This window comes from Ciconia boyciana, chromosome 1 (assembly GCF_034638445.1).
Source record: "Ciconia boyciana chromosome 1, ASM3463844v1, whole genome shotgun sequence".
NCBI classification, from domain to species: Eukaryota; Metazoa; Chordata; class Aves; order Ciconiiformes; family Ciconiidae; genus Ciconia; species Ciconia boyciana.
Genome location: NC_132934.1, coordinates 87089658 through 87102367, shown reverse-complemented (window position 1 = coordinate 87102367; position 12710 = coordinate 87089658). Strand labels below are relative to the sequence as shown.

Genomic DNA, 12710 nt, shown 5'->3' with positions numbered 1-12710 from the left:
TACTGTAGTGATTTCAGCCATGCTAACACAGAGAATAGCATTCCCCAAGCCAATGCTGCATGGCACAGGTACAGCAATAATGCACTGCCAAGATGAAAGAACTCATCCTGTTAGAAAAAACAACTTCACCCTATGTCTAGGCAACAGGCAAGCTTATGAGGGACAAATCACAGCACCAAGGATGAGTGCCACATGCCATCCTGTGCATACTAGGGGGTATTCTGCCCCTTCTTAGCTGTAAACTCTGCCTCAAGTAAGCAAAGGCAGAAACAATGCCACAGTGGCAATCCCATCCTTTTTGAGTTCAACAGCTGGTTCTGGAGCACATGGCTGAGAAAGCTGCCTGGGACAAAGACACATACCTGAGACACAATATATTGGGAGGAAGGACACTGCTTGCTGTCATTTGACATGGCAAGAAACTTGGTTGGAAGCGTTCAGAAGATAAACTATGCCTTGTCAGCAGACCCTCTTCCCCATGTGCTGGACTTCAGCTTCCATTAGCCTGTGAGCCAGCAGACGGGCATTTACCGGCTGGCTTTGCAACTCTGCTGCCACTAGAGGAAAAGGCAGGAAAGGGACAGTGGGGGAAAACAATGGAGAGAAGTAAAGCTGAAAGATGAGTGGAGGTATACTGGTTTCACCTCTGAATGATGCCAGATACCCCCTTCTAAGCCATGGGCCTAAAGACCTACTCTCAGGAAACACCTGCTTTTGCTTTAGACTCCAATCCACCTTCGACTTTAAAAGCTGCTGCAAGGCATACCAATGGTTAGCTTAAAATCTATGCAAAGCATGAAAATGAAGACATCTTGTGGACCAAGTCTGGGTTACACTGAGAACTTAATTTGTGTTTAAATTCCAGAGCTTAATGTGTCCATAATATCCACTGTCTGCAAAGAATACAGACTGAACAAGGACTTTCTTGATTGTACGTCAATAAATGCAGCACTGAAATAAGCAGTCTACTCTGCTTTATGCTTAAGGCACCGTTACATACAGACTACTTTTAGGTGGCTATTTGAGAATGCATTTTCAAAGCTGGTGCAAAAAATCAGTGCTTCCTTGATGTTGCAAGTCAAGACATATGGGTATTAGTTCTGGCTCTGATTTCCAGTAACAGTGAGTTGTAAAACCAGGAATCCACAGATTATATCTGTTCCTTTAAACATCTTGCGCTCTGCTTCACCCACGTAAGAGGTCCCTAAAGGCCTCTCTTCTTCATTGGAGAGCTTAAGTTGGAGTTGTTTGTAAACAGAGATGGTTGTTTATAAATACAGATGGTTTTGTGGGTGGCTGTCTTGGCCATTGTCATGATCATGAAATAGTTGAATTTAAAATCATTGGTGATATGAGAAAAACTGTCAGCAAAGCTACTACCCTGGATTTTGGGAAAGCAGACTTTAGGCTACTCAAGGAACTAGTTAGTAAGGTCCCTGGGAACATGCTTTTGAGGATATGAGGGTCCATAAATGCTGGTCACTTTTTAAGGGCCTTCTTTAAAGAGCACCGGAGCAGGCAATTGCAATGTGTCTGAAGTCAAGCAAGTGAAGCAGAAGGCTGGCTTGGCTGAATAGGGATCTCCTTCTGCAACTTAGGCGGAAGAATAAAGTGTATGGACTTTGGAAGCAAGGACAGGCTACACAGGACTACAAGACATGCTATTTGCCACTATAGTGAGAAAATTTGTATGGCCCAAGCTCAGTTGAAGCTTAACAAAAAAAGACTTTTAAAAGTATGTTAACAGCAAAAGAAAGACTAAAGAAAACATTGGTCCGTTACTTGATGAGGTTGGTCACCTCAACCCCAAATAAGGATGAAGATAAAGCAGATATTTAATGCTTTCTTTGCCTCTCTCTTTAACACCAATGATGGGCCCTGGGATGCCCGAGTCCTGGGTTGGAGGACCGCAACTGGCGGAGTGATAAGCTCCCAGTTGACTTTGAACTTGTATGGGATTTGCTGCTGCAACTGAATGCACACAAGTCTATGGGGCCTGATGGGATTCATCTCAGGGTACTGAAGAATTGGCCAGTGTTATTGTGAGACCTCTCACAGTTATTTATCAACAGTCTTGGGAAACTGGAGAGGTCCCAGTTGACTAAAGTTGGCAAATGTTGTCCCAATTTTCAAGAAGGGCAAGAAAGACAACCCTGGTAATTACAGACCTGTCAGTTTCACTCTGATGCCTGGTAAAATTATGGAGATTATTCTGGGAGTTATTGAAAAAGACTTGAAAGACAACACAGGTATCAGTCAAAGCCAGCATGGGCTCACGAAGGGGAAGTCATGTCTTACTAACTTAATCTTTCATTTACTAACTTAATTTACTAACTTAACTCAAAACTAACTTAATTTACTAACTAACCTTCATGACAAGCTTACCCACCTAGTGTACAAAGGGAAGGCAATAGATGTGGGGCGTTTTGGATTTTAGCAAAGGTTTTGATAATGTCTTTCACAATATCCTTCTGGACAATGTCCAGCATACAGCTAGACATGCACACAATACAATGGGTAAACAATTGGCTGATGGGTCGGGCTCAAAGACTTGCAGTAAATGGGTTAACATCTAGCTGGTGGTCAGTCACTAGTGGTGTTCCTCAGGGCTCAATTTTAGTGCCAGTTCTCTTCAAAGCTTTTATCAATGACCTAGACACAGGAGCTGAGTACACACTAAGCTTGCTGACAATACTAAATTAGGAGGAGCTGTTGATTCCCTCTAGGGGACAGAGGCCTTACAGAGAGATCTTGATAGATTAGCATGCTGGGCATTCACCCACCATATGAAATTTAACAGGAACAAATGCCAGATTCTGCACCTGGAATGGTATAATCCTGGATGTACGTATAGACTGGGGCACAAGAGGCTGGAGTGCAGTGCTGCAGAAAGGGATCTGGGTGTTTTGGTTGATGGCAAGCTCTGAGTCAACGACATGCCCTGGCAGGCAAAAGGGCCAACGTTATCCTGGGGTGCATTAGACACAGCACAGTTAACTGGTCAAAAGAAGCATGGTCCCACTATACTCAGCACTGGTCAAGCCTCACCTTGAGTACTGTGTGCAGTTTTGGGCTCCACAATGTAAGGACGATATAAAAACCTGCATCCAAAGGAGGGCAACAAAGATGGTGAAAGAGGGCATGACTTACGAGGAGCAGCTGAGGATACCAGGTTTGTTCAGCTTAGAGGAGACTAAGGGCTGACCTCATTGCTGTCTACAACTTCCTCATGAGGGGAAGTAGAGAGGGAGGTGCTGATCTCCTATCTTTGGTGCCCAGCAACAGGACACATGGGAATGGCTTAAAGCTGCATCAGGGGAAGTTCAGATTGGATATTAGGAAAAAGTTCTTCACTGAGAAGGTGGTCAAGCTCTCCAGGGAAGGGGTCATGGCCCCAAGGCTGTCTGTGTTCAAGATGCGTTTAGACAATGCTCTTATCCATGGTTTAACTTTTAGGTTGCCCTGTGGGCAGTGAGGAGTTGGACTCGATGATCCTTGTGGGTCCCTTCCAACTCAGGATATTTTATGATTCTATGATTCTGTGAAATCTCCAAGTCCTAAATCTAGTATAGGGCACCCCAGTCAGACAGGGAAAAGGCTAGCCCCTGAAACAGATGAGATTTTGCCTTGGAAACCCAAGCACAGAAGAGAGTTTAGTCAGTGGATTAAGATTTCTCCTATACTTTTGGCCAGGAAAGTAGGGGGAAAAAACCAAGGTGTAACAATGGAGGTCAGGACAGAGTACATACATGCTGCTGCGATACAGAAAAGCAGGTAAACCCATGCTCACCTCTAGCATCTATAGGCAGCTAAGAAACCAGCCCTGGTCACCTGTGCAGCTATATGAGCATCCACACCTGCTCATTCTCTCCCCACCCTGTGATTTCTCAGTGAACAGCAGGGTATTTCCCTTGCTCCTTTCCCCACAACATCCTGATTCTGCCTTCAACCAAATTAAAGCTCTGTTCCCCCTCCCCCTATGCAAAATAACCTCTTTTTCTGGCACTAAGCACACTTAGACACAGCATTAATTTGGGGGGGTTTAATTTTTACAAATGTTTGAATCACTGAGCAGACAGTGACACAAATAGATATTCCAGCAGTGACAGGCACCCAACGAATGACATTTTCCTGAATTCAGTCCCAGGTTCTCTTGGGATCAAGAGTGAAAGAGAAACAAAATTTACTAGAAAAAAAGCCTAGTGCTGATGGCAGCAGAACTCCCTCACTTGGCCAAAAAAAAGAATTCTGATTTTACCCTACAGAAATCTAAAAATTAATAAGGATTAGAGGTGAATTACTATATCCACATGGGTTAATACCAGTAAGCACCCTTGCCTCCTCCCCACATATAAATGGTGGGGTGAGAAAGGGATTACAGCTGCCTAGTGGCAGAGCCCAATTCCACAACTGCATCACCACAGATGGAGCAGGGGCAGAGAGCAGGGCACAGATGGAACCAAATCTGGCTACTGGATTAACAACTTCAAAGTGAGGGCAAACAATGCTAGTGGAGGGAGTTCAAAGCTCCTCACTCATATCTTCTGCTGGTGAGCACCGGTGGTTCTAGGAGGCTTTAGTTTCTTTCATTTCTTCCCTTGCTTGAGTAGGAGACTGTCACTGAAAGGGAGACAGAAGTGAGCCATTAGTCCAGAAAGCATAAGCAAAGCTGAACCAGACCCTCCCTACAGACTTGGGGGTGTAGGGTGTCACACCCAAAGGATCTGGACTTCAAGTCCTTCCTACTAGGTACTTTTTTCAAAGCCTCTTAAGCCTTCTGGGATGAATAAGACAGAATCTGGTCAGAGGTAATGAAGAAGAATCTCACAATCAGAGATCCCACAAAAAAACCCCAAACAGCTCTGGCTTCCTTTCTTGATTCTAAGAAATCTAAGCTGCATACTATTAGCTCAGCTGGCACTGCCTTGTCCAGTAAACACTGGACAGATTAGGCAAAGCCACCAAACTCCTGCCAGCTCTGAAAGCAGGGAATAGGGTTTTCTAGCATGGGCTAGAAAGCTTTTGGAGAATAACAACAGAATCTTTCCTAGAGATCGTTACTCCAAACCAACACAAATTCCTATGATCACCTAACTGCCTTCTTAAAGCCCTCTTTGCCGTAAATACAGGATGGCCTGTATACATGGGGCAGGTCAGAGATGCTCCTTAGTTATTCCTGCCTTCCCCATGCCAGGTTCCTTATGGGACACAGACAGAGCTCCAATTACTGAGTATCTCCTACTTGATGTAGATGTTTGTGGGGCCCCTGCAAGGAAGGCTTCACGCTTCACATCACAAATGGGAACTGAGGTAGAGATGGAATAAACTTCCTGTGGCCAGAAAGGCCCAAGCCAGAAACATCCCAGGCACCAGGCAAACATCAACACCCTTGCTCCAAGTACTAACAAAAGGATCAAAATAAACAGTGTCTTACCTTCCTCTGTGTGTCAGGAGACGCAGTAAGGGGGGGCAGGGAAAGGAAGAAAAACCAAGAGTAAATTGATTAGATTTAACAAAAATCTCAATTTCTACAGTAAGTAAGACTGCTCCCTACTTGGCTGTGTCCTCTGGCATCAGGCTCCTCTCAGAGAAAAGATCCTGAGAGAGCTCCAGAAAGGGGACCAGCTTCACAGGCAGGGTGCAGATAAATCCGGCCATCTGGGCCCTTTACCTGGTAAAGCCCTCATCCTGCAGGTTCAGTACCAAATTATCTGCTGTGAGATACACACGGTTCTGTGAGCCAGCAATCTGAAAAAGAAATCCATTACAGAGATGGCATAAAGGAGTATAAATGCACATGGAGGAATAGCACGAGTAAGGAACCTATCTCCCTCTCCAGATACAGCACTCCTTTTTTATTTACTTAAGATCTCGGTTAAATCCATGCAATTCCCCAAAACAACTCTGTAACTTCCTGACTTCCCATCCCAGTGCCATCAGACTTCCTAAAATAAATGCTCATTCTCTCTCTCCGTCAGACAGACCTTTGATCCCAAGCTTATCCTGTTCCCTCTTCTCAGCCACAGGAAACCAGGAGCTTTTGGTGGCTGCAGCTGAGTGTGGGTGATGGAATCTGATGTGGATCTGGCCTTGTCATATGGAGGGCATGAACTCCTAGCCCCATATCTAATTGCCGATCATTGCAAGCTAAATCTTAAGCTCTACTTGAGCAGAGAAGGGCTGGGCAGGAACAAAGATCAGGACAGGGCAGGTCACATTCGCCTTAAATTCATCATGTGGCCACTGGGCTGGGAGGACAGCACAAGGACTGCAGAAAGACGAAGGAAATTCTGTGCCTCATTGCTCACCGTTTTTGAGATGTTTTGAGCAGCTCGGATCTTACGTAGCTTGATGTAGCCTGGATTCCTGCTGAGAGCTTCACCAAGGTACACGGGAGCAACAGTTAAGGAAAACCCTGCTAATGGAAGCTGCTTACCCTCAAGGAATTCTTCCTAAGCCATATCATCAAATGTCTTAGCAATCTTTGTCCCAATAACTTGTGCCTTTGGGCAGGCATATTTTTACTTGCCAAATCAAAGAACAACATTACGCATTATGGTCACACACAGCCAATAAAAGTTAAACCTTACAACAGGGAGTGAAGGCTCATGGCCTTCGCTGCTCTGACCTGTAACCTCACTCCAGCCAACTGTAGGGGGGGGGAAAAAAAAGGCAGTGACCTACTTGAAGCTATCATCTGATAACAGTCTCCTAAGCGTGTGCCCAATGTGACAGATTCTCAAGACTGTCAAAGCTCACAAGCCACAACCCACAACATCTCTCAAAGCAGGATATCATCTTGGCAGCTGTAGCTTCCCCTTCAGCCTGAACAATCTTCTGCTTCTGCTCCTGCTTGGCCTTCTCCACTAGAAACTGTGCGCGCTGTGCCTCCTGCTGGGCTGCAGAGAGAATGGCCAAAAGCATTCGAAGCAGATCCCATTTTCCAAGCCCCCCACCAGAACCCTACAGCTGAGGCCTGGGGGCTCTGCTTCCAAAAGAACTGACAGCATTCTGGGGCCATATCCACAAATAAGAAATGTATCTAAGTGTACTTTACTACTTCTTAAATAAAATCAACAGCATCCAGACCCTCTAAGCATAATCCCCATAGTAAGTGATAGAGTCCCAGTCTCAAGAGGAACTCTACAGTCTTGGGAACTAAGTCCCACTGACAGTCTATCCCATTAGCTATGACCCAAAGTTTTTGATAATACTTGTGAAGGAACCTGTTTAGCTCCATTACTAAGGAGGCTGAGGTTTATAGCTCTGTAGCCGTATCAATGCAAAAGAAATGATACCCTAGGCCAAATTCTGCTTCCTTGTTTAATAATTCAATGAAAAGGCAAAGGCAATCCACCCTTTCTAGGCGTAAATTGAACTCACCCACTTGCTTAGCCTCCACAGCTGCTGTGTATTCACGACTGAAACTAAGCTCTGTGATAGCCACATCATCCAGGATGAGGCTGAAATCCTTGGCTCTCTCTGTCAGTTCTCGCCTAATGAGCAGAGACACCTGAAACACAAATATAGCAAAAAGACTACCAAACGCAGGCTGTTTCTCACTTCCTGTGCACTCCAAAAGTGAAGCACAACTGCTCTTTCCAGTTCATTCACACCACATCAGGCCCAAGAGAGACATCACCTAAAACAAACCCTGAACCATGGACATTAATACCATCTCTGAATCTGTCACCTCTAAATAACGCTGCATATCCATAGCTATGTACTGCATTTTCAAAAGTATATTACAGCTTATTTATAGTTATTACTTAACTATACTATACAATTACTAGTGCAAAAATAAAAAACTTCTTGAAAGTTTTTTTGCTTTCACATCCTATCACATGTAGTTCCACAGTTCCTACATGTTTTGGCAATAAGTATTTCCTTCTCCATCCTGAATTTGCCACTGTTTGCAGTTTGACTGTCTCCTCATATTTATATTCAGATTAAGAAAATAACAATTACCAGTCCCCACTGCTACACATTGTAGATGTATCACGTCTCTTAACTACTGTAGCTACTCATCTAGTGTGGCTACTCCACTTTTTTTAGTCTCTTTGGACGAGTGTTGTTGGTAGATATTTTGATTTATTCTACTCATTTCTGAGTTACCTTTAACTTGCCAGTTATCTTTTTCAGGCAGGCTGACAAGTCCTGCACCAAATATTGACTTAAATAGAAATGACTGCTGCAGTATCACATCCTTGACCAGTCCAGTATTGGCCTTTACTTTTATTGCAGCTGTTTATGAGCAAAATTCTAAAATGATGCCAGAATCCTTTACTGATTGAACTGTGAGCACGTAACGACGTAAAGTCACTTCATTTTCTTCTGATTATCAATCGCTTCAATATGCATTACTTCACAGTAACGAACGAATATAGGACAAGAAGGCAAATTCAAGTCCCTTTGTTCAGAAATTTCAGATACCCAAGTCTTCTTTGCTTCCGATAAATCAAAATCCCTTGCAGACATGGTTTCTTTGCTGTCACATCCTCCCTTTCCACTTATTCTCTTTTCTACAAGATCATTAACAAATCACTTTAGTGCACAGCATGTGGCCTAGCACAAAACCTGCAATGGATCAGTTCCCACAACATGACCTGGACACTTAGCTTTTTTGTCATGGATCAGCAACTAATTAAGAGATGCTTCGTATTTCACCTTTCTGACAACTTATCCTCTTTAGTAGGCTCACACAAGATCTCCTCTAAAGCCTTTTAAAAGAAGATCAGCAACTTCTCTCTCCCTCAGCTGTGACAGGTGACAGGTATGCTCAGAATCCCTGGCAATCAAATTATCAGAACACAAACTTTCAAGTATAGGCTTTTATAAGTTAAATATTTCTATTATTTTGCAACTCGCCCGCACTACTCTCTAACCTTTCTCTAAACATTTCTCTAAACAAGGTAGAAATATTTGCTACCCTTCTGTAGCACCCATGACTGAAAGTTTACTGCTTTGTTAACTGCTCATCCACTTCGCTTTTCAGATCCTTTAAAACTGTTTAGTTTGCTCTGACAGCTCTTCTGAGACCTATGAAAGGCCAGCTAATAATTTTTTTAAAGCCAGTTCTACTGTTACCTGTGGACTATGATGTAAATCAGCCCTCCCTTCCCCATCATTACATTATGGCACAGTTTTGCACTCTATATACCAATGAATCCAGTTTTCTTCTCAGAAGCTAGTGGTACAGCCTTAGTGTTTGTATCTGTATCGGAATCAAACTGTAAGCGAGATACAGTTCCATGCCCTTTCCATTTGGATGCACCATCCACCAGCCTAATATATTTATCCTTCATCTAGTGTAACATTCCCCATATCCACAGTTTAGTTGTTTCTTTGCAACCTGAGTGTAAGTCTCCTCCAGAAAAGTTCACCTGGGCTCTCTGAGTGATGAGCTGTGAAGCGTTAAACTTGGCTACCACACTCTTGAGCACTTCATTAACGATGGAAGGCAGGACTCGCTCCTCATAGTCCAGGCCCAGGCGCTGGTACATGCTGGGCAGCTCTGCGGCATTGGGGCGTGTGAGAACACGCAGCGAAATGTTCACCATCTGCAAATCTGAAGAGGAGAAAGAGATAGAAGCGGGGCCAGCGCCACAGCCGGAATCCCGCCCCCTCCCACCCCACAGGCGCTGCCTAGGCCTCGTGCTCCGGCCTGCGGAGCCGCTCTCACCTTTGGAGCCGGTGGGGGAGGAGATTTTCCGTGGCCGGGCTCGAATATCGTAGATTATGGGGTACTGGAACCAAGGGATCCTGCGAGGGGCGGAAGGCCCGTTACGCGGGGCGATCAGGGCAGCGCGGGTCCCGCCGCGGCCGGGCCCGCGGGGCCGGGCTCGGGGAGGGGAGCTGAGCCCTACCTGAAGTGCAGCCCCTCGGCGAGGATAGTGTCCTGCTGGACGCCGCCGATGCGGTTGAAGAAGATGGCCCGCTGCCCGCCTTCCACTGCGGGGAGAAGAGGCACGGTCAGCGCAGGAGGCGGAGGAACCGGGCGCGGGGGGGCGAAAGGGACTCACCGATGAAGACAGACTCGCGGACGCCGTAGGCCAGGGCGCCGGCGCCCAGCAGCAGCTTGAGGGCGGTGCCGACGCCGCGCGGCCCGGCCGGCAGCCGCCCCGCCAGATCCTTCAGGTTCTGCGCCATGGCCGCGCCGCGCCGCGCTCCCCACCGGGAAGGACACCGGAAGCTGCAGGCGTCAAGGCGCTCCGCCGGGAAACCGTGGGGCGGGCGGCGCCACCGCCCCTTCCTGCCCCACCACCGCCTTCCACCGGGACCGTACTGCCCTCCGGAAGTGGGTCCGGCCGGAGCGAGATAACCAGCGCGCCCCAGACGCCATCTTGGGTGGGCAGCCTGGGGGCGGGGCGGGGGTGGTGCTCCCGTTGACGTGTGCCAGGTGCCGCGCGGTGCAGCGGTAGCAAGATGGCGGCGCCCAGGCGGCCTCATGAGGAGGAGGCGGAGGCTGAAGCTGAATACGCTTCGCTGGGGGCAAAGCGGCCCCGTGGGCCGCGGCGACTCTTGGTGGTGCTGGAGGGGGCGAGTCTGGAGACTGTGAAGGTGCGGGTGGTGGTGGGGGATCCGGCTGGGCCGAAGGCGGCCGTGGGCGCCCTTGCCTACCTCTCCGTGCTTTGGCCGTAGGTGGGGAAGACGTTCGAGCTCCTCAACTGCGACAAGCACAAAGCGCTGCTGCTGCGGAACGGCCGGGACCCCGGGGAGGTGCGGCCCGACATCACCCACCAGGTACCGGCTGGATCTAGGCAGCGTCTGTGGCGGTCTGGGCTGCTCAGGGCGGCGGCAGGGCGGCCGGGCAGTCGGCTTGAGGGAGGTTGTTCTTCAGTCTCGGGGTGTGCTTGTGCCCCTGGAACAGGGGTGAGTTTGGCCTTACCCACTATACTCGTGGTTTGTAAGCTTAGTAATTCTTTTTATTTGGCTATGGGATTGCTTTCTCTCAGCATTACAATAGCGTTCACATGCCCAGATGAACTCCTTTCTGCCTCAATAGCGGTTCCTTCTGCATTCATAGGAGCTAACCCTCAAGTTTTCTAAGAGTCCTCTCTCTTGCATCTTTTCTATTTGCCCTACTGCATGTTTTTCTATTTTAGAGTCTCCTGATGCTCATGGACAGCCCTCTGAATCGGGCTGGTCTCCTGCAGGTTTATATCCATACTCAGAAGAATGTTCTAATTGAAGTCAATCCCCAAACCAGAATCCCAAGAACTTTTGATCGATTCTGTGGTCTTATGGGTAAGTGATTCAAACTTTATACTAGGCACAAAATAACACAAGAAGGTGGTTAGGAGTGGAATAATTTTGGGAAGAGTCAAAAAGTTGCACCAATCTTAAAAATGTGAAAGTGAGAAAAGAGCAGAGAAATTAAAGTGTCTTTTTGTGAGTTCCAGGATACATAGGCCGACTATGTGTTCCTTAGCACAGCGGGGAGTGCCTGCATGAGACTGTGCTAGCAGCAAAATAACTCGCTGATCAGTATTTCTTAGGACTGCTTTAGAAGATGCTGAGAAGTCTAAAGATAGACTTTTTGTCTACTTTTTAGCTCTGATCACTAGGTAAAGGATAGGATTCCTCTGGCAAAAGAAGAGACAGCTTAACTAACTTTTTTCTCTCGTCAGTTCAGTTGCTGCATAAGCTCAGCGTTCGAGCAGCTGATGGGCCTCAGAAGTTGTTGAAGGTAAACATTTTTTGACTCTTCACAGGTAATGTCGCAACATTCCTCCTTTGCAGCTAGTGATGTAGGAGTGTGGTGTGGTGTTTGTTTTTGGTGGGGTTTTTTTTGTTTTTTTACAAACTATAGACTGAGCTGTGTGGCAGGGTCTCTTACCTCTGCACCCCTATTAACTTCCTGCTTTCTGTAGGTGATTAAAAATCCAGTCAGTGATCATCTTCCTGTGGGCTGTGTGAAGATAGGTACCTCTTTTGCAGTTCCAAAGGTGTCAGATCTGCGTGAACTGGTTCCTACAGCAGAGCCAGTTGCCATTGTTGTGGGAGCTTTTGCCCATGGTTCGGTAAGTGGGGTTGTAAAAAATCTTTATCAAAATAGATTTCAGTCTTGTTCTGAGGATGGGGTTTTTTTTCTTCTGCTCTTTTTTTTGCTTGGTTCCCCTGTCCCACCCCTGCTTTTTTCCCCCAGGTAGGCTTGTCAAAAAAAGGCCCAATGCTGCAACACTAGGGACTTTTCTCCCTCCCAAGAGAGGGCACTAGTGAGGGCTAGCAGTTGTCCTGCTGTGTTTTATTGTGGCTGTGTTCAACCTTGGAGAAATATTGTGCCTCTCCAACCAATGGAGATAGATGGGACTAAGTGAAAACTTGCAGCTTGATTTTTCTCTCTTCTTCTAGGTCAGTGTTGACTATACAGAAAAGATGGTCTCCATCAGCAACTATCCCCTCTCTGCTGCCCTGACATGTGCTAAAATTACTACTGCCTTTGAGGAAGTTTGGGGAGTGGTATGAGCTTCTGCTGCTACTACTGTTGTGGTGGACTCCTATACAGTGACTCCATATTTTGGAGAGGCTCTTTTACTTAGGTGTGGACCTGGTGCACCTTTGGGGTCCTGGAAGGGAAAAGGCTTCAATTTCATCCTTGTAGCTTCTGGAGCAATGACACTTTAAATGGACTGCCCCACTGACCTTTTTTCCTCCTATTAAAGGTCACTTTTGATAAGAGTTTTTGTGTATTTTACTTTCTCATGTTT

General features: G+C 46.6%; 2 protein-coding genes across 2 annotated transcripts; one reads left to right on the top strand and one right to left on the bottom strand.

The window, feature by feature from the left end:
- Window positions 1-4027: 4027 nt before the first annotated feature.
- On the bottom strand, window positions 4028-10265 carry PHB2 (prohibitin 2). Its single transcript, XM_072879581.1, has 8 exons — window positions 10023-10265; window positions 9867-9951; window positions 9683-9762; window positions 9384-9568; window positions 7384-7513; window positions 6796-6899; window positions 6309-6386; window positions 4028-5748 (listed from the first exon to the last, which is right to left on the bottom strand). The coding sequence occupies exons 1-8, from the start codon at window positions 10147-10149 to the stop codon at window positions 5668-5670; spliced, it is 870 nt and encodes a 289-aa protein (XP_072735682.1). The 5' UTR covers window positions 10150-10265; the 3' UTR covers window positions 4028-5667.
- A 105-nt stretch (window positions 10266-10370) lies between these two features.
- On the top strand, window positions 10371-12675 carry EMG1 (EMG1 N1-specific pseudouridine methyltransferase). Its single transcript, XM_072879596.1, has 6 exons — window positions 10371-10560; window positions 10642-10743; window positions 11106-11247; window positions 11631-11689; window positions 11874-12023; window positions 12355-12675. The coding sequence occupies exons 1-6, from the start codon at window positions 10426-10428 to the stop codon at window positions 12466-12468; spliced, it is 702 nt and encodes a 233-aa protein (XP_072735697.1). The 5' UTR covers window positions 10371-10425; the 3' UTR covers window positions 12469-12675.
- The last annotated feature ends 35 nt before the right edge of the window (window positions 12676-12710 follow it).